This window comes from Bos taurus, chromosome 3 (assembly GCF_002263795.3).
Source record: "Bos taurus isolate L1 Dominette 01449 registration number 42190680 breed Hereford chromosome 3, ARS-UCD2.0, whole genome shotgun sequence".
Lineage (NCBI taxonomy): Eukaryota > Metazoa > Chordata > Mammalia > Artiodactyla > Bovidae > Bos > Bos taurus.
The window spans coordinates 119,949,172-119,967,505 of NC_037330.1; the positions used below are offsets into that span (position 1 = coordinate 119,949,172).

Genomic DNA, 18,334 nt, shown 5'->3' on the forward strand with positions numbered 1-18,334 from the left:
ACTCCCAGAGCTTGCTCAAACTCATGTCCATTGAGTCTGTGATGCCATCCAACTGTCTCATTCTGTCGCCCCCTTCTCCTCCTGCCTTCAATCTTTCCCAGCATCAGTCTTTTCCAATGAGTCAGTCCTTTGCACGAGGTGGCCAAAGTACTGGAGTTTCAGCTTCAGCATCAGCTAAGTTTATTGCGGGGCAAAATAAGGATGATACCCTGGGAGACAGCACCTCAGACAGCTCTGAGAAACTGCTCTGGAGAGGCACTGGGGGAAGGTCAGTATAGAGGTGATTCTGGTGAAGACGGAGTACCTGCAATCCAGCATAAATTTTTTGCAGGTTACTGCTAGTGACAAGGAGCAGACATCACCATGAAGGATTTGAGTGCCTTTTTAGACATGAAAAGATACAAGAATTGGGCTCATAAAATTTCTTCTCCTAAAAACATAAATGTCTGAAGAACTGTTCTGCCAATTTTCCCCAGAGCACAGAGTGCCTCCATTCCTGATCTCCACCCTGAACTCCTTTCAGGAGATGCTGAAGGTCAGCAGCTGCAGCGGCTCATTATTTAATCCTTGTAGAGGTGGATGGCAAGGGCCAATATGTAGGTGACAAGGGGAACAGAGAGAAAGGAGATAGATGGACAAAGCAGGAACAGCCTTGAATGCTAGGTTACAGACAGAAGCATCAAGATATTTTAAGCAGGAGAGCAGTGCAATCAAAATGTGTGCTCTAAATGAAAGGTTTCCAGACTTTTTGCCTGGGGCCCACTGCAATTCCCCATTTCATAGCATGACTCAAAAAATTATGAGGAAAAACTCACTGTGCTGTATACATGCACCCTAATATTTTCATGTAGTCTGTTCTTTGCTAAACCATTTTACTAAAAAATAAAATATGGGTATGACCTAAAATACTAGTATCAGTTCAGTTCAGTCACTCAATCGTGTCCAACTCTTTGTGACCCCGTGAACGGCAGCACGCCAGGCCTCCCTGTCCGTACCCAACTCCTGGAGTTTACTCAAACTCACGTCCATTGAATCGGTGATGCCATCCAACCATCTCATCCTCTGTCGTCCCCTTCTCCTCCTGCCCTCAATCTTTCCCAGCATCAGGGTCTTTTCCAATGAGTCAGCTCGTCACGTCAGGTGGCCAAAGTATTGGAGTTTCAGCTTTAGCATCGGTCTTTCCAGTGAATACTCAGGACTGATTTCCTTTAAACCCACTAATGATCCTGCCGACCTGCTGAGTCAGGACCAACGTTCAGAAACTCAATGCTTTAAAAAGTGTATTCTGGCTAGTGAGAAAGGATAGAAGGCTCCCTGCAGAAGGATGGTGCCAAGTCCAGAAGAGAGTGTCCTGTAAACAAACACAGCAATCAAGGGGGAGAATGGACTCGAGATACTCAGCACGAGTTGTTACCCATGAACTAACTCAAGGTGGGGAAAAGAGTGTGAGGTTATCAGTTAAAAGGCCTTGGAACAGAAAACTCACCTCAGACATCCAACAATAAAGGATGACTGGCCAGCTCAGGAGACCAGAGACCAGAAGCCGGAGGCTCTTCAGGTTTGGTTTGCTTTGGTGCCCGAGTGTCATTGAGGATGGTTTCTTCCACGTGGTTTCAAGCGAGGCTGGCTTCCCTTTGTGGTAATAAGGAGAGGACAGGTTTCCAAGCCCCTCTCCCATCTTTGGTTCATGAAAGAAAGTGAAAGTGAAGTCGCTCAGTTGTGTCGGACTCTTTGTGACCCCGTGGATGGTAGCCTACCGGGCTCCTCTGTCCATGGGATTTTCAAGGTGAGAGTACTGGACTGGGTCGCCATTTCCTTCTCCAAGGGATCTTCCCAACCCAGGGATCGAACCCAGGTCTCCCGATTGGAGGCAGGCTCTTTGACTGTCTGAGCCACCAGGGAAGTCCTCTTTGGTTCATATGACAGCCCAAACCCTGTCCTGAAGCAATCCTGGGCATAGATGTCACTGACCAGAGTGTCAGCAGAAGCCTGATTCTGAAGCTGGGGGATTGGTACTCCCACCTAGTTGGATGGCTCCTGTGAACTCTGGGGAAATGGGAAATGAGAATCCCATCCAGGAAAGTCAGAATCCCTCAGAAAAGGGCTGAGGGCACAGAAAAGCACATGGATGCTGGGAAGTAGGTGATGTCTGGACCTACAGCCCGTGAAGACATGGTTACAGACCAACATTTCCATCTTCAGCTCAAAGGAGAGCCCCAGGTAGACAGTTACCAAGCTTGGCAGCTTTGGCTGGAATGGAGAGAATGGAGGTCACCCAGAAAGACTGCAGAGGTTCAGTTTACGAGTGGCGTGTGTTCATGTGTGTGTGCGGCAGGGGTTGGGGTGGGGTGGGGATGTACTAGAGCAGTGGTTCCCAACCTCTTCGGCACCAGGGACCAGTCTCCCGTGGGCTGGGGTCGGGGGTGTTTGGGATGATTCAAGCACATTACATTTGTGCACTGTATTTCTAACCTAATGCTGCCGCCAATATGACAGGAGGTGCTGGCCCACGGGCCAGAGGTTGGGGATCCCTACACTGGAGAAAAATTTCTGGTCCAACAGATTGAAAATCAGAAATGTTTCAATATTATTAGAATAGAATCGAAACACCAATAACTAGACGCATACACAACTGCAAGACAGTTCATTTTCAGTGAAACGGATCCCCCGAAAGACACTGGACATCAGAAAAATCTATTGAAGAGGTCTTCTTAAGTGGCAACTGTGTAATTCTTTAAAGCTACAGTAATAACCCCCAAAATAAGAAAAACCACAGAAATACTGGTCTATGAAAAATGGAAATGCTAAGGGTAAGTAGCTTTATTTTATATGACCATGTTTTACAATAAAATAAAATGCAGATATTACACAGGGCGATTTATTAGGAAGCAGAGAACATAAAAGAATAAACATAAAGCTGTACCAAGGGGAAGGACAGATGCTGAAGCTCAAACTCCAATATTTTGGCCACCTGATGTAAGGAACTGACTCGTCTAAAAAGACCCTGATGATGAAGGCAGAAGGGGACGACAGATGATGAGGTGGTTGGATGGTATCACCGACTCGATGGACAGGAGTTTGATTAGGCTCCCGGAGTTGGTGATGGACAGGAAGGCCTAGCGTGCTGCAGTCCATGGGGTCGCAAAGACTGAGCGACTGAACTGAAGGGGCATCTCACCTGGCAAATGCGCTTGTAAGAGAAGTAATGACTGGTCAGTGCCCAGATGAGACTCTGCGACAGGGCCCCTGGCTCAGCGCGTCAGCCACAGCCTGAGAAGCTGGCCGCCCGCTGCCCGGCCCAGCTGGAACCCTCAGGGCTCGCCAGGACCGCTAGGGGGAGGCTCTCAGACCTCGCGCCTCTCAACCAGCCCGGGTCTGGCCTCCGGCACAGGTGAGGGCCCATTCACCCAGGAACCTGAACCCGCCCACACTTCTGCGGCCAATCAGACTCTCCCGATGATCACGGTAACGGCCACACCCCCACCGTCAGCCAATCAGAGGAGGCCTCGCCCACTCAGACCTGGCCAGTGAGGCGGCGGCCAGGGCATGGTGGGCGTGGCCTCTCCCTCACACCCGCCCCGGGGCCTGCCCCGGGAGGGGGAGGGGCGGCCTGAGGGAGCCGGGGGCGTCGGCCGCACCTGACGACCCAAAGTAAGACACCCGGGCCGGGCGCCCGGGAGCCGGCCATGGACCCGGAACAGGCCGGACAGCGCGCGGACGCCGCGGCGCCCCCGCCGCCTTTCGTGCGCGTCGCCTCCTCTCTCTTCCTCGGGAGCGCGCGCGCCGCGGCCGCGCCGGAGCCGCTGGCGCGCGCGGGCGTCACCCTGTGCGTCAACGTCTCACGCCAGCAGCCCGGCCCGGGCGCGCCCGGAGTCGCCGAGCTGCGCGTGCCCGTGTTCGACGACCCGGCGGAGGACCTGCTGGCGTACCTGGAGCCCACCTGCGCCGCCATGGAGGCAGCGGTGAGCGCCGGCGGCGCCTGCCTCGTCTACTGCAAGAACGGCCGCAGCCGCTCGGCCGCCGTCTGCACCGCCTACCTGATGCGTTACCGGGGCCTCAGCCTGGAGCGGGCCTTCCGGGTAGGGCGGGACTTCCGGTGGGGAGGGGCGGGACCTTCCGGGAGCGGCGGGCTCCGCCGCCTGGGGAGAGACTTCCGGGCGGGGCGCGCCCGTGGGGCGGGGCGCGCCCGTGGGGCGGGGCGCGCCCGTGGGGCGGGGCGCGCCCGTGGGGCGGGGCGCGCCCGTGGGGCGGGGCGCGCCCGTGGGGCGGGGCGCGCCCGTGGGGCGGGGCGCGCCCGTGGACCTCGCCGCAAGCGCTGCACAAGGGTCTACCCGCAACCTCTCTTCGCAGACGGTGAAGAGCGCCCGCCCAGTGGCCGAGCCCAACCCGGGGTTCTGGTCCCAGCTCCAGAAGTACGAGGAGGCCCTGCAGTCGCGGTCCCTCCTGCCCAAGGAGCCCTCGGGCCCGACTGAGCCCTAAGCGGTCAGCCCTGGAGGACGACCAACCAACTCCAAAGCAGGACGCTGGGGGGTCTCCTGTATCCTCGGGGTGGGAAGACGTAGTTCATGCACTGACGGGAGGCTGGGCCATCCTCTCCTGCCTCACGTCCCACGGAGTTTTCATTTTCTGTAGCTCCCCAAAGCCCTCTGTCCCCGCTTGATGGTAGCGTAGGGGTATGTCCGCAGAGAACTGGGGAACTGTTCCTCCCCTGGTTCTCAGGTTTACTAGACAGGGCTTGATCAGGAACATCAAAACCACTCAAGAAAACTTAGCCAGAAAAACATTTACTACAGAGAGGTGGAGGGCGGGGAGCCAAGGTCAGGAGATGGGGAAACCACAGGAGTCACGAGGACCTGTCACCTTGACCCTGGCTTCCTTCCACATTCGAGCCTGCCACCAGCTCAGGCCACAGTGGCTTTCCAAACAGACTCGTAGCTGCTGTGACTCACGGGTGTGGGTTCGAGGCTCTGTGACAGACCGCTCAGCTTGGGCTCCCAGTGTCCACACCCACTTCCTACCTTACTGACCTCCCAGTTTCAGCCAAGGTCAGGCCCAGACCACACTGACCACCCATGTGTCTGAGCGCGTTGATTACCCTGGTTCAGAGGCACCTCATCTGGGCATCCTACAGCCTGAAGACTATACTAGAAAATTAATCACCCTCAACACTCCTTAAATAAGATAAAGAGGAGAGAGTAAAGGAAAAGACAAAGGGGAGAGAGTAAAGGAAAAAACGGATAATACATGAATTACAGATAATGTAGTCCCTGGTTAACACATCTGAGTGTACACGTAACAAAGTAATGGATAAAACACCGAATCTGGTGTTTATCATTTCCCTTGACCCGCAGCCAGGGCCTCAGGCCCTGGTCCTCCTAGTGGGTGTGTGGAGCCTTCATCCTGAAGGGCCGAGCGTCCTACCTGCACTGTGCCCTCTGTGATCCCCTGCACAGCCCGGGAGTCCTGAGCAGCATGAATCCCAGCAAGCAAAGCCCTGCCGCCTCTTCAGAGTCAGGGTCAGGAAGTTTCCTTGAGGTCAAGTAGTTAGGATTTGGTATTTTCACTGCTGAGGCCTGGGGTCAGTCCTGGTTGGGGAACTAGGAGCCTGCAAGCCGCACAGCACCGCCCCCCCAAAAAAGTGTCAGTCACCAAGCAGAGCAACTCTGATTTGTGCCTTGAGGATCCCCAACTGGCTAAGTGGGGTCTCAGCGTCCTGTCCCAAATGGAAGCATCCCACCTGTAGATGAAGACCTCTGACCAAGCAGAGCCCAAAGGATAAAGCTGGGGAGCATGTACTCCATGAGTGAGGCACTGGGGTGGTTGTGAACGGGGGGCCCATCCTCCCCAGCCTTCCTGCTCCTGCTCCTGGTTTGCCAGCATGATGGCCCCTGGCTCAGAGCACACCCCACCCCCTGCAGGCCAGCACCCAGCCCTGCACAGCGCCATGCATCAGCAGCGCCCATTTCCAAGAGCCACAGCCCTCGTCATAACCCGACTTCTGCCACCTTTATGGAGGGCTTGCCAGCTGCCGCCTACTCCCCGCAGGCCCCTCACAGCTCATGTTGCCTTTCCATCTACCTGTGAACAGCTCCTGCCATTATCTGCACATGGCAGGTGAGGCCACAGTGACTCCATCTGTGACCTCAGGCATGCTGAGTGGTTTGCCCAGCTGGGAGGTCAGGAGCCAGGACCCAAGCCCAGGTCTTCTCCCTGTGTGCTCGTGGTGCCCTTGCTGGCACACCCCCTCACCTGCTGACGCGGCCCTGGTGACACAGGTGCACAGCCGTCAGAGCCCGGGCCAGCCCTTGGTCCCCCAGCTCCATCTGGGGAACCGTCCAAGTCTGCCTGCACCAGAGGCCCAGGGACAGCACAGCCCCCACCCGAGCCCACGGGCCTCCTGGAAGCCCACCCACCACCGTGTCCGCCTGCTAACAGACGAGGCCCGGGACCCGCTCCCCTCCCGGGGCCTGCACACTCGAACAGGGGCAGCCAGTCTGTGCCCATCAGGAGAAGGCTGGGTGAAGGCGCATCCACCCGCCAAGCCAGTAAGGGTTGGACCGTCCGCAGGCTGGTGTATGGGGCTTCCCTGGTGGTCCAGTGGTTAAGACTCCACCTTTCAATGCAAGGGGCACTGGTCCAGGGAGATCCCACATCCCACGGGGCAGCCCTGCGCCATAGAACTGTGGAGGCCTGTGCTTTACAGCCTCTTCTCCACAAGAGAAGCCACCGCAGTGAGAAGCCCGCACACCGCAAGGAACAGTAGCCCGCGCCAGCACGAGTTTGCAGCAACAAAGGCCCACCACAGCAAAAAAATAAAATAATTAAAAAAAATTAAAAGCTGGTGTATGAAAATTCCTATGGGAGAAACCCCAGCCTCTGGCAGTCCCAACTTCCGGCTCCTCTCCCGCAGGTGGACTGGGGGAGGAGGGTACATTGCACCCACCCTGGAACTCTGTCAGCAAAGCAGCGCCCCCGACCCCGACACGGAAGGCACCGTCCTCCGCGGGACAGGGACGAGGTGGAGAGCGGAGACGACCACTGTGTCCTTCACAGTGCGCAGATGCCTTGGTGGACTGCCTTTAGTGCTGCAAAACACATCTGTTTGTTCCTCCAGACTGACTTGTGTTGGTTCCTTATAAAAATCTGGGGTGGAAGGCACAGCCCCGGGAGGAGTGGTAACAGTTCCTCCAGACCTACATGCCTGCACCTACCCCACTGTCCTGTGTACAGGACAGGCCACTGGGAGGTGCCCAGGGCCCTCCAGGAGAGAAGAGATGAGACTCAACCCCTGCTCCCAAAGTCCAGGGCACCAGGAGGGCAAGAAGCCCCCTGAGGTTAACTTAGCCTGTGCAGGGGGCTGGCAGACCTGCCTGCAGGTGCTTAGGGCAGGCCGGTGTGGGTGCCCACACGCAGTCCCTGATGGTCTTCCAGCCCCAGCCCCACTGGCCGGGAGAGGGGAAAGGATGGTTCCGAAAGGCTGGTCACGCCGGGAGTGCCGTCTGAAACTCTCTGCCCTCGGCCTCCGGGCAGGTGCTAGGCCCCTGAAGGCAGTGAGGACTGATCAGACCCAGGTATCCCCCGTCTTGAGTCTCGGATGCAGGGCTGAACCCCTTCCTCTAAGTGGCTGGTGAGTTTGTGTCCCCGAGGCTAAAGTGACACATGGGGCAAGCTGAAGAGGTGCCTCGGTGCGGGTGCCGACTCCATGAACACGGGTCCTCAGCTTGGCTGTTCCACCCTGCCCCCCCAGCCCCCAGGGATCACACGCATGACAAATGGAGATACTGAGTCCAGAAGGATTAAACACCCTCCAGGGACGCCATCGAGGGCGAGTGCAGCGCAAGTCAGGCCCTAGCTGTGCCGCACAGACACGGAGCAGGGAAAGAGGTGGGTGGGCCTCCAGGCCAAAACAGCCCGGCTCCCTGAGGACCTGAATTCTCCCACGATGATAGGAGAACACCTTGGCAGTCCCTCTCGTTCATGGCTTTGAGACCCACCCAATGCTGGTCTCTGAGCATCCTCGCTGATCTCCAGCCACCTACCTCGGGCCCAAGGCTATGGACAGGCCTGGGCGAGAGTGGAATGACAGGCTGGCCAGATCTTGTGACTGCCCAGCAGTCACCTCCTAAACAGTCATCCTCCAGGGCCCGGACAGCCCTGAAGGGAGCAGAGTTCAGCAGGACTTTCTGTGATGATGAAATACCTGCTCTGTCCAGTATGGTGCTACTAGCCTGATGCATGCACGCTTGCTCAGTCGTGTCTGACTCTGCAACCCCACACTGTCGTCTACCTGGCTCCTCTGTCTATGGGATTCTCCAGGACCAGAACCCTGGAGTAGGTTGTCATTTCCTTCTCCCGGGGATCTTTCCAACCCAGGGATCAAACCTGCATCTCCTGTATTGGGGGGCAGATTCTTTACCACTGAGCCACAGAGGAAGCCCCACTAGCCTGACACGCCCCTCCAAACACACATGGAGACCCTGAAATGGGGCCAGTGCAACTGAGGGCCTGAACTTCTAATTCTATTTAATTTCAATTTAAGAAGCCTCACACATCTGAGGGTACAGTCTCAAGGTTCCAGAGCCACCAGCATGCCCCACATGGCTCAAAGCACAGACCACTGGTCTCACAGGGGAGCAGGCCAGGGTGATGGGAATCATTGCATTTTTCTCCGGGCCTGAGGCTCTGGAACGGACGAGTAACACTTCCCTGACACAAGTGTCCCATCAGTGGGTGACCGAGGAACCTCCAGCGCGCCCGGGTCCCCGCGCCTTCTCCTTCCTCCAGCCCCGTGCCTCGGCCACCTGCACACTGCGGCTGCTCCGGCCCCATGCATCGCACCTGGTTCACGGTCGCAGCCCAGCGCACAGCGGCCCCGGGCCCACGCACTGCGCCCGGGCTCACGGCCCCCAGCCGCGCTCTCAGCCCCTCGGCTCCTCGGGTCTCCCCACTCACTGAGCCGCGGACGCCCCGGCCCCTCGCGCACGGAGCACCGGCCCCGCGTCCCCCGCGGCCCGGTCTCCCCGCGCACAGCGCCCCCGGCGGCGGCGGCCGAGCGGAGCCGGAGCGGGGCGGCGCACGGCGCGGGGCCGGGCCGGGCGGCTCCCGGCGCGACTTCCTGTTGTGCCCGCGCCCCGCCGCCCGGCGCCCGGCGCCCCTCGCCCGCTCCCCGCGGCCCCGGGCGGCCGCCGCCCATGGATTTCACCTAGCGCGGCGGCCATGGCGGCGCAGTGCTGCTGCCGCAAGGCGCCCGGCGCCGAGGCCGCGCCCGCCCGCCCGCCGCCCGAGCCGCCGCCCGCCCTGGACGTGGCCTCGGCCTCCAGCGCGCAGCTCTTCCGCCTCCGCCACCTGCAGCTGGGCCTGGAGCTGCGGCCCGAGGCGCGCGAGCTGGCCGGCTGCCTGGTGCTCGAGCTGTGCGCGCGGCGGCCCGCGCCCCGCGCGCTCGTGCTCGACGCGCACCCGGCCCTGCGCCTGCACTCGGCCGCCTTCCGCCGCGCCCCCGCCGCCGCCGCCGCCGCCGCCGCCGAGCCGCCCTGCGCCTTCGCCTTCGCTGCCCCCGGGCCGGGACCCGCACCGCCGCCGCCGCTGCCCGCCTTCTGCGAGGCGCCCGGCGCGGAGCCCGCCTGCTGCCCGCTGGCCTTCAGGGTGGACCCGTTCACCGACTATGGCTCCTCGCTCACCGTCACGCTGCCCCCTGAGCTGCAGGCGCACCAGCCCTTCCAGGTCATCCTGCGCTACACCTCGACCGACGCCCCCGCCGTGAGTCCTGCTTCCGGGGGGCCTCTCCCCGTGCTGCCGGCCTAGGGGGGCGTTCTTGGGGGCGCTGCGCCCGCGACACCTGCAGAGGGGGGCCAGCCCGGCTCTCCCCGAGCCGTCCCCTGAGTCCTGTCCAGGCGCCGGCGGGGCTTCCCAGCTGGTGCCAGGGGAGCCCTTAGGAGCCCCGGACCGAGTGAGCCCCCAGGTTCTGGTCCCGGGGACAGGGGACTGTGTACCACCAGGGAAGCCTCTCCCTTCAGCTGTTCAGGGACGGGTCCCTGCCTGGAGACAGGGGCAGCTTCTGGTGAGCACATGCCAAGCTATGCATCTGCCGGAGCCTGGCACTGCGACCAAGGGCCTCCGTGTGACCCGGTCTTCAGAGGACTGTTCCCTGGGGGTGGCAAGAGGGACAGACTTGCCAGAGTGGGAGACCGAGGGGCCTGAATCGGCTCTCATGCTTCAGGCCGCAGGGGACTGGTGGGTGCTCCGGCAGGTTGGCCCGTGTCCCCAACGCAGACATGCACAGGCTCTGGGGGAATTTGGACATGGTGCGCCATCCGCCCAGGGGCTCGACGGGAAGGCTGGGCAGCCCAGACAGCACCCTTCCACCGCAGGGGTGCTTTCAGGACCGAGCATGGGGGTTCCTGGGTCCCTGTGTGGACCGCACATTTGTGACAGTAACCCCCCAAAAACACGACATTCAAGGAGCTCTGTGAGGCCCCAGGAGGTGCCATCCGTCACTGCTGTGGCATGTGAATAGACAGGGTGACGAAAAGGCATCAGGCCAGGAGCCATCAAGGAGAAATCTGGAAGAGCCTAGGCCAGACACACACCTGCGGGCTTCCTGCAGGACTCCCAGGAGCCCCCAGCTGCCACCTCACCCCTTTGTGAGCTTCTGCAGATGTGCCAGCCTGGCCTTGCCCTGCTCGCCTGGCCCCTGCTGCCTGTCGGCCTGGCCCCTGCTGTCTGCCAGCCTGGCCCTTGCCCTGCCGGTCTGGCTTCTGCCCTGCCTGCCTGGCCCTTGCCTTGCCCACCAGGCTCCTGCTGTCTGCCAGCCTGGCCCCTGCCCTGCCTGCCTGGCCCCTGCTGTCTGCCAGCCTGGCCCTTGCCCTGCTGGTCTGGCTTCTGACCTGCCTGCTTGGCCCTTGCCCTGCCCACCAGGACCCTGCTGTCTGCCAGCCTGGGCCCTGCCCTGCCCGCCTGCCCCCTGCCCTGTCGGCCTGGCTCCTGCCCTGCCCACCAGGCCCTTGCCCTGCCCACCAGGACCCTGCTGCCTGTCAGCCTGGCCCTGCCCTGCCTGCCTGGCCCCTGCTGTCTGCCCTCCTGGCCCCTGCCTTGCCCGCCTGGCCCCTGTTGCCTATCAGCCTGGCCCCTGCCCTGCCCTCCTGGCCCATGCTGCCTGTCAGCCTGGCCCCTGCCCTGCTTGCCTGGCCCCTGTTGTCTGCCGGCCTGGCCCTTGCCCTGCCTGCCTGGCCCTTGCCCTGCTCACCAGGACCCTGCCCTGCCCACCTGGCCCCTGCTGTCTGCCAGCCTGGCCCCTGCCCTGCCCGCCTGGCCCCTGATGCCTGCCAGGGGCCTTCTGGGGCTCTGACAGCTGGCAGGCATGGCTCCCATCACAGCCGTGAAAACAGAGGCTATGGTTCTCCCTGACCTTGGAGTCCATGTGTTTGGTCCGTCTAAGACCAGCAGAGTGGTCGGAGAGTGGTGGAACCAGGGCCCACAGCAGGCTAGCCTGCTGGCCTGACCCTGTCCCCAGCAGCCTGACCGCGGGGACCTGTCCCCAGCGTGAGCCAGGGGCCGCTTGTCCCAGGACCTGGGGGTGGAGGTAGGGGGTGAAATGCAGGTTCCTAGGTCCCAGCACTCTGTGGTCAGATCCAGGAGTTTGCATTTTTGAACAGTCTCCCCAGACAGGCCTTCCGAACACTGGGGCAGCCCTAGGGGTCAGCAGAAAAGGAAGATACTGTCGCAGGCTCTGCATGGGCAGAGAACAGAGACATAGAAGCCAAAAAGAAGTCTTGTAGAAGTCCATGAAGGCTGACAGGGGCCTGGCTGGTCTGCAGGAACCGGATAGGCAGCCCTGCAGGCCCGGACATCCGCTAGGATCTGGGGTCCCCCACCCCTGGGGTCTGAGCACGGACAGCCCCCAGTGGCGGTCCTGGGTCTGGGGTCCCGAGCGGCAAGCAGCTGTGGCTGCCATCCTGGGGCTTGTCGCTTGCAGGGGGCTGGGGGCCCTCCATCACGGGCCTGGGGGAACCTGTGTGCGCTTGGTCACTGAAGACCCGTCCAGTTGGCCTCAGTGACCACATTGTCCCAGCAGAGGGGATGTGGGGGACAGATTCGGGACCCCACAAAGTGGCTGCAGTTGGGTTGGGGAGGCCCCGGCCTCCATCCACCCTTCCTGGAGACATCAGGATGCTTGGTGGTGTTAAGAACGGGAGTGCTGAGCTGGCCTGGGCAGGCTGGGGGCCGTGGTGGGCTGGAATGCCTGAGGGACGGCTCCCTGGCGGGGCAGGGCCGTCGGCCTGTGGCTCTGGTCTCCAGGAGGGCTCGGCCTGCTGTCCCAGGGAGGGCTCCCTGGCCGGAGCTGACCCCTTGCCCACCACCTGCTGCAGATCTGGTGGCTGGACCCAGAGCTGACCTACGGCAGCGCCAAGCCCTTCGTGTTCACCCAGGGCCACTCTGTCTGCAACCGCTCCTTCTTCCCATGCTTCGACACGCCCGCGGTCAAGTGCACCTACTCGGCTGTGGTCAAGGTCAGCGCCCAGCAGCACGCCCTGCCCCCCAGCTGCCACCTAGACGGCCATCTGAGAAGGCGCGCACCCTGCCCGCGTCGGGGTCCTAGACCTGGCCTGAGCCCCGGGACGCCGATACAGGGACGGGGCAGGCAGAGCGGCCGGGTCGCAAGGCTCCTGGCAGCCCCCCAGCCCCACCTCCACTCCCAACTGGGATGAGAGGTGTACAAGCCAGGAGCTGGGGGCTCCCGGAACGGCGTAGGGGGTCCCTGACAGAGACGGGAGGGTCCCTAGCGGTGTGGCTGCCTGACCCAGGTGGTGGGGCTTCTCGCAGGGATATGGGGCTTGCCGACTGGGCTGTGGGGTCCCCACCGGGGACACGGGGTGGTCCTGACGGGGGCGTGGGGCTTCCCACACGCTGTCCTGATGGGCGGGGCCTCCTGGGATGCAGGCCCCATCGGGGGTGCAGGTCCTGATGAGCGCCACGCAGAGCACCTACGTGGAGGAGGAGGGTGTCTACCGCTTCCACATGGAGCACCCCGTGCCCGCCTACCTCGTGGCCCTCGTGGCTGGGGACCTCCAGCCCGCAGACATCGGGCCCAGGTAGGCCTGCCTCTTGCTTGCTGCCCGGGGTTCAGGCTCAGGAGACGCTGCCAGGGCCCGGTGTGCGGCCTGCCTCCGAGGCCACCCTGTCTGGCCCCGCGTGGTGGGGCCAGCCCTGCCCCTGCCTAACTGTCACTGCCCAGGGGCCATCCTCCCCCGGCTGCTCGCACCCCGGCGCCCTGTGCTGCTCCTTCTGGGCAGTGCCTCTGCAGGCAAACCTGCTGCGCTCTGAGAGGGCGTGTGGATGGGCGCGGCCCATGGAGCCAAGGGCCTGCGGGGCGGGCGGTGGGCGGGGCTGGGCGTAGGCGGACGGCCTTCACGCCCAGAAGCAGAGGGAAGGCCCTGGGGCTGGGGGGCCCCGCCCACCGTCTCCCCCATTGCAGGAGCCGCGTGTGGGCTGAGCCGTGTCTCCTGCCCACGGCCACCAGCAAGCTGTCGGGCGCGGTGGAACAGTGGCTGAGCGCGGCCGAGCGGCTCTACGGGCCCTACTTGTGGGGCAGGTACGTCTGCTAGCCCGGCCGGCCGTGAGAGGGATCAGAGGGCACGTGCACCACCCCCCCACCCCTCCCCCCTCCCCGAGCCCGCCGAGAAGCGGCAGGAGGCAAGGCTCACCCGCGGCCCCCCACCCCGGCACCCCACAGGTATGACATCGTCTTCCTGCCCCCGTCCTTCCCCATCGTGGCCATGGAGAACCCCTGCCTCACCTTCATCATCTCCTCCATCCTGGAGAGCGACGAGTTCCTGGTCATCGACGTCATCCACGAGGTGGCCCACAGCTGGTTTGGGAACGCCGTCACCAACGCCACTTGGGAGGAGATGTGGCTGAGCGAGGGCCTGGCCACCTACGCGCAGCGGCGCATCACCACCGAGACCCACGGTGCGCCAGGCGGGGCGGGGTGCGCGGTGCCCGCACCAGGGAGGGCCGGTGGGGGCGGGCACCATGCACGGAGCTGGGCCCAGGCTGCGGTCCCTGCTCCGTGTGTGTGTGTGTGTGTGTGTGTGTGTGTGTGTCCCGTGGGGGCAGCTCGGTGGGGCCCAGGGCGGGGAGCAACCAGGGCAGCGGCCTCGCTCCCGCCTGTCCAGGTGCGGCCTTTACCTGTCTGGAGACAGCCTTCCGCCTGGACGCCCTGCACAGGCAGATGAAGCTCCTCGGAGAGGACAGCCCAGTCAGCAAGCTGCAGGTCAAGCTGGAGCCAGGTACCTGTTCCTGCCCTGCCCTGCGCACGTCACCTGCAGACGTCAGGCCCCCCGCCCAGCCCAGGGGGGGCCTACATCCCCACGAGGCTTCTCTGCAGAGGCCGGGCCAGGGAGGCTTCCCTCCGCAGCCTGCGCCGCCTCTCACGGGCACTGAGCACCCATCTCCCCAGTGTGTAACCTGAGGTCTCCACCGAGGGCCCCCGAACAGGGCAGGCCCCCCCACGCACACACTCTCGGGGCATCTGGATGTGAGCGGCGGGGCCCTCGGTGCCCCCTGCCCTGCAGCGCCCCACTGCCATCCCGCCCCCACCCCTGGGGGCCTGGACAGCTTAGAGCGCCTCCCAGAGCCGCAGTTTCCCTTGCAGGCGTGAACCCCAGCCACCTGATGAACCTGTTCACCTACGAGAAGGGCTACTGCTTCGTGTACTACCTGTCCCAGCTCTGCGGGGACCCCCAGCGCTTTGACGACTTCCTCCGAGTGAGTAGTCCGCTCCCGGGGGTCGGGGTGGGGGCCATGAGCGGGGTTGTCACCGGGCTCCTGGCTCTCCCACCTCCCAGCCTCGGCTGCCTGGCAGGCCCCTGTGGCAGCCGTGGGCGCCCCTGCGCCCGCCCTGGCCCTGCCCACTGCTGCTCAGACCCCTGTGTGCTGGGCCCTTTCCCGCGGTGTGTGCCTGGCTAGGGGGGAGGGGGACAGTGGCGCACCCGGGCCTGCTGAGTCCACTCCACCCGCAGGCCTACGTGGAGAAGTACAAATTCACCAGCGTGGTGGCCCAGGACCTACTGGACTCCTTCCTGGCCTTCTTCCCAGAGCTGAAGGAGCAGAGCGTGGACTGCCGGGCAGGTGAGGCCCCCACCGGCCGTGTGTCCTCACTGGCCCACCCTCAGCCTGTCGGGTGCGGGGGTGGGACGGGGCCTGGGGGCTCTGTCTGGCCGGCAGCTGCCGTCACTCATTGGCGTGGAACTCAGGCTGTACCATGTGGAAGGAAGAGAGAGGAGAGCGCGATTCCTGGCCCGGAGCGGCCCCGGGGAATTCCTGGAGGAGGTGGCAATTAGGCTAGGTGTCTCAGTGGGTAAAGAATGCCTGCAACGTGGAAGACACAGGAGACTCCGGGTCGAGAAGATCCCCTGGAGGAGGGCCCTGCACCCCACTCCAGTGTTCTTGCCTGGAGAACTCCACGGATAGAGGAGCCTGGCGGGCTACAGTCCATGCGGTTGCACAGGGTCAGACACAACTGAGCGATTGAGCACCCATACATGCAGAGCTGAGTAGGCAGTTCCAGAAAGAGCCTTGGAAACTGTGCAGCGGGCCTGGGGCAGGATCCAGGAGCAGAGGGAAGTTTGCCTCAGAGCAGGCTGAAGGCAGCCGGCTTGTTCGCAAGGGTGCCCCTAGTCCAAGGCTTAGGCTGAAGCAGAGAAGGGTCTGCCATCTCAAGGGGAGTCAGCATTTATGGTAGCGCAATGAGGTGTGGGCTGGGGACCTTGTGTTGGGGAAGGTTTGGGAAGTGCTCCAAGGGTCTGGGGGGCAGGGATGGCAGGACTTGCCCCTACAGCTGCCCAGGCTCCAGGGCTCCAAAGCAGGAATAGCCTTCTCCCAGGGCGGTGCTCCCCACCCCACGCCTCCGCCTGTGGGCTCACGGCATCTCACTGTTTCTGCCCGGGAGGCACGGGCGGGCAGGGGGTCCCTGGCCACTGGCTCCGGTGCTCTGTGCCCCCTTCCCGGAAGCCGCCATGGCCTGCACGGTCTGCAGCCGACTCCCGCCTCCCTAGGCCGCCCCCGCCCTTGGGGCTCCCAGACCCTGGCAGGGTCTCCCTCAGGCACACCCTCGGGGTCTGCAGTCTCCCGGGCATGCCTGCTCGGGAACCCAGGAGGGCGTCTGTCCTGCAGGGCTGGAGTTCGAGCGCTGGCTGAATGCCACGGGCCCCCCGCTGGCCGAGCCGGACCTGTCTCAGGGATCCAGCCTGACGCGGCCCGTGGAGGCCCTCTTCCAGCTGTGGACCGCCGAGCCCCTGGAGCAGGCGGCCGCCTCCGCCAGCGCCATCGACATTTCCAAGTGGAGGACCTTCCAGACGGCGCTCTTCCTGGACCGGCTGCTGGACGGGTCCCCGCTGCCCCAGGGTGAGTGCCACAGCCGCCGGGGTGGGAGGAGGGGGCGGTGGTCACCGGCCCTGACCTGCTGTGGCCCCAACAGACGTGGTGATGAGCCTGTCCAAGTGCTACTCGTCACTGCTGGACTCCATGAACGCCGAGATCCGCATCCGCTGGCTGCAGATCGTGGTCCGCAATGACTACTACCCCGACCTTCACAGGGTCCGGCGCTTCCTGGAGAGCCAGGTGTGGCCACGCAGGCCTGCCCTCCCCCCACCCAGCCACCCAGGCTGGCGACCCCTGCCCTCTCCCCACCCAGCCACTCAGGCTGGGCAACCCCTGCCCTCCGCTGACCCGGCCACTCAGGCTGGGTGGCCCAGAGAATGGGGTGGGGCCTAGACCCCAGCAGACCTCAGGGAGGTTGTGCCCAAGGCCAGTGGTCAAGCCGGGAGCAGAGTCTTGGGGTCTCACCGCAGGGCATGCACTCTGGGGCCATCTGAGCTCCTTAAGGCCTAAGGGTCACTGGATCCCCAGGCCTGTGCCCTGGCAGGGCCCCTGCAGACCAAGTCTCCTGGGGAGGGGAGGAGAGGACGTGGGGGCCGGGGGAGGGGAGGGAAGGGCGCCCCGTGACCGGCGGCCACCCACAGATGTCGCGCATGTACACCATCCCGCTGTACGAGGACCTGTGCACCGGCGCCCTCAAGTCCTTCGCCCTGGAGGTCTTCTACCAGACGCAGGGCCGGCTGCACCCCAACCTGCGGCGGACCATCCAGCAGATCCTGTCGCAGGGCCTGGGCCCCGGCGCGGAGCCAGGCGGGGCCGCGGCGGACTCGGAGCCGGGCCTGCTGCTCGGGGATGAGGCCCCGAGCAGCACCATCTCTCTCAGGGACGTCAACGTGTCTGCCTAGCGCTCGCCTCCCAGACACCACGATTGTGCCTTCTGGGCCCCAGGCCTGGCTGGGGGGCTCTGCCGGGGCCTCTCCAGGGCCGACCGAGGCCTGTGGACCCGTCCCCCCACCCCACCCCAAGCGCTCTTGCACTGCGGGCCCTCCTGTCTCAACACTGACTGCCAGGCGCTGCCCTGGGTCGACGGCGACCGCCACACTGTGCCTTCTGCCTGCCTGCCGGGAGGGCCTGGGCTGCCACGCCCGCCCCGCACGCCTGCCTCCACGGAGCCCTGGAACCCCACCCCCTGCCCCTGGGGCCGGCAGCCTCCCTCGGTCCCTGCCCGAGGGATGAGGACGCAGACATGCCCACGCTCTCCCCGTGGGGGACAGGGCGCCGCAGAGACGGTGGATGTCCCTGGGGAGGGGGCCCCGGAAAGCCTTAGCTCCTCAGGGAACTCAGGGTCCCAGGCCCGGGGCCAGGGCAGCAATAACACGCGGGGAGGCGGGCACCGGTGCTGTTTATAGGGCCCCCTGCTGGGAGAGGCCCGGGAGCCCCGGGGTTCAAGCTGGGCCCCCGGGGGGACCTCCGCTCGGGGTCACCGCCATTGTCCCATTAAACCTCCACTCTGCAGACTGCCTCCCGGCCTGTCCGTCCCGGCTCTTGTCCTGCACAGCTGCCCAGCAGCCGTGGCTTGGGGTCTGGAGCTGATCACAGCCCTGTCCTCTGACCCAGGCTTCCAGCCGGAGGCGGGGGCTCTCGCCTGCATCCGGCCCCTCCTGACAGTCCCGCTCTGCACAAGGAGGCCCCACATCCTGCCCTGCAGCCCACCAGGGTCCGAGCACCAGCCACCAGCTGCCCCCGACGTCTCCAGCCCCTCTGCCACCCCCAGGATCCCCAAACACCAAAGCCAGGGGCACTTGTCAGCAGCCCCGCTGTGGGCCTTTCTCCCAAACTGGAGTGAAGGGAGAGGCGAGCGGCAGGCCTGAGTGTGACCTGGGGGGATGGAGCGGAGGGGCTGCGGCCCTCACTGGCCCAGGGGAAGGTGGGGCTGGCCTCCCTGGGGGCATGGCCCCAG

The 18,334-nt window shown here is 63.6% G+C and overlaps 2 protein-coding genes and 1 long non-coding RNA gene across 3 annotated transcripts; 2 read left to right on the forward strand and 1 right to left on the reverse strand.

The window, feature by feature from the left end:
• Nucleotides 1–1,263: 1,263 nt before the first annotated feature.
• LOC112446052 (uncharacterized) lies at nucleotides 1,264–3,602 on the reverse strand. Its single transcript, XR_009494052.1, has 2 exons — nucleotides 3,179–3,602; nucleotides 1,264–1,678 (listed from the first exon to the last, which is right to left on the reverse strand). It is a non-coding gene; the product is annotated as an uncharacterized lncRNA (long non-coding RNA).
• DUSP28 (dual specificity phosphatase 28) lies at nucleotides 3,600–6,837 on the forward strand. Its single transcript, XM_024990322.2, has 2 exons — nucleotides 3,600–4,079; nucleotides 4,351–6,837. The coding sequence occupies exons 1-2, from the start codon at nucleotides 3,687–3,689 to the stop codon at nucleotides 4,477–4,479; spliced, it is 522 nt and encodes a 173-aa protein (XP_024846090.1). The 5' UTR covers nucleotides 3,600–3,686; the 3' UTR covers nucleotides 4,480–6,837.
• Nucleotides 6,838–9,109: 2,272 nt separating this feature from the next.
• Nucleotides 9,110–17,889, forward strand: RNPEPL1 (arginyl aminopeptidase like 1). The gene is made up of 11 exons (XM_024990323.2): nucleotides 9,110–9,756; nucleotides 12,366–12,506; nucleotides 12,937–13,088; nucleotides 13,472–13,588; nucleotides 13,730–13,965; nucleotides 14,172–14,285; nucleotides 14,651–14,763; nucleotides 15,018–15,126; nucleotides 16,171–16,401; nucleotides 16,475–16,617; nucleotides 17,019–17,889. The coding sequence occupies exons 1-11, from the start codon at nucleotides 9,217–9,219 to the stop codon at nucleotides 17,277–17,279; spliced, it is 2,157 nt and encodes a 718-aa protein (XP_024846091.1). The 5' UTR covers nucleotides 9,110–9,216; the 3' UTR covers nucleotides 17,280–17,889.
• Nucleotides 17,890–18,334: the final 445 nt, after the last annotated feature.

Coding starts and splice junctions, on each gene's coding strand:
- DUSP28 (XM_024990322.2), top strand. CDS start 3,687: ATGGACCCGGAACAGGCCGGACAGCGCGCGGACGCCGCGGCGCCCCCG. Junction 4,080..4,350: donor GCCTGGAGCGGGCCTTCCGG/GTAGGGCGGGAC, acceptor CTCTCTTCGCAG/ACGGTGAAGAGCGCCCGCCC.
- RNPEPL1 (XM_024990323.2), top strand. CDS start 9,217: ATGGCGGCGCAGTGCTGCTGCCGCAAGGCGCCCGGCGCCGAGGCCGCG. Junction 14,764..15,017: donor GCTTTGACGACTTCCTCCGA/GTGAGTAGTCCG, acceptor CTCCACCCGCAG/GCCTACGTGGAGAAGTACAA. Junction 16,618..17,018: donor GGCGCTTCCTGGAGAGCCAG/GTGTGGCCACGC, acceptor GGCCACCCACAG/ATGTCGCGCATGTACACCAT.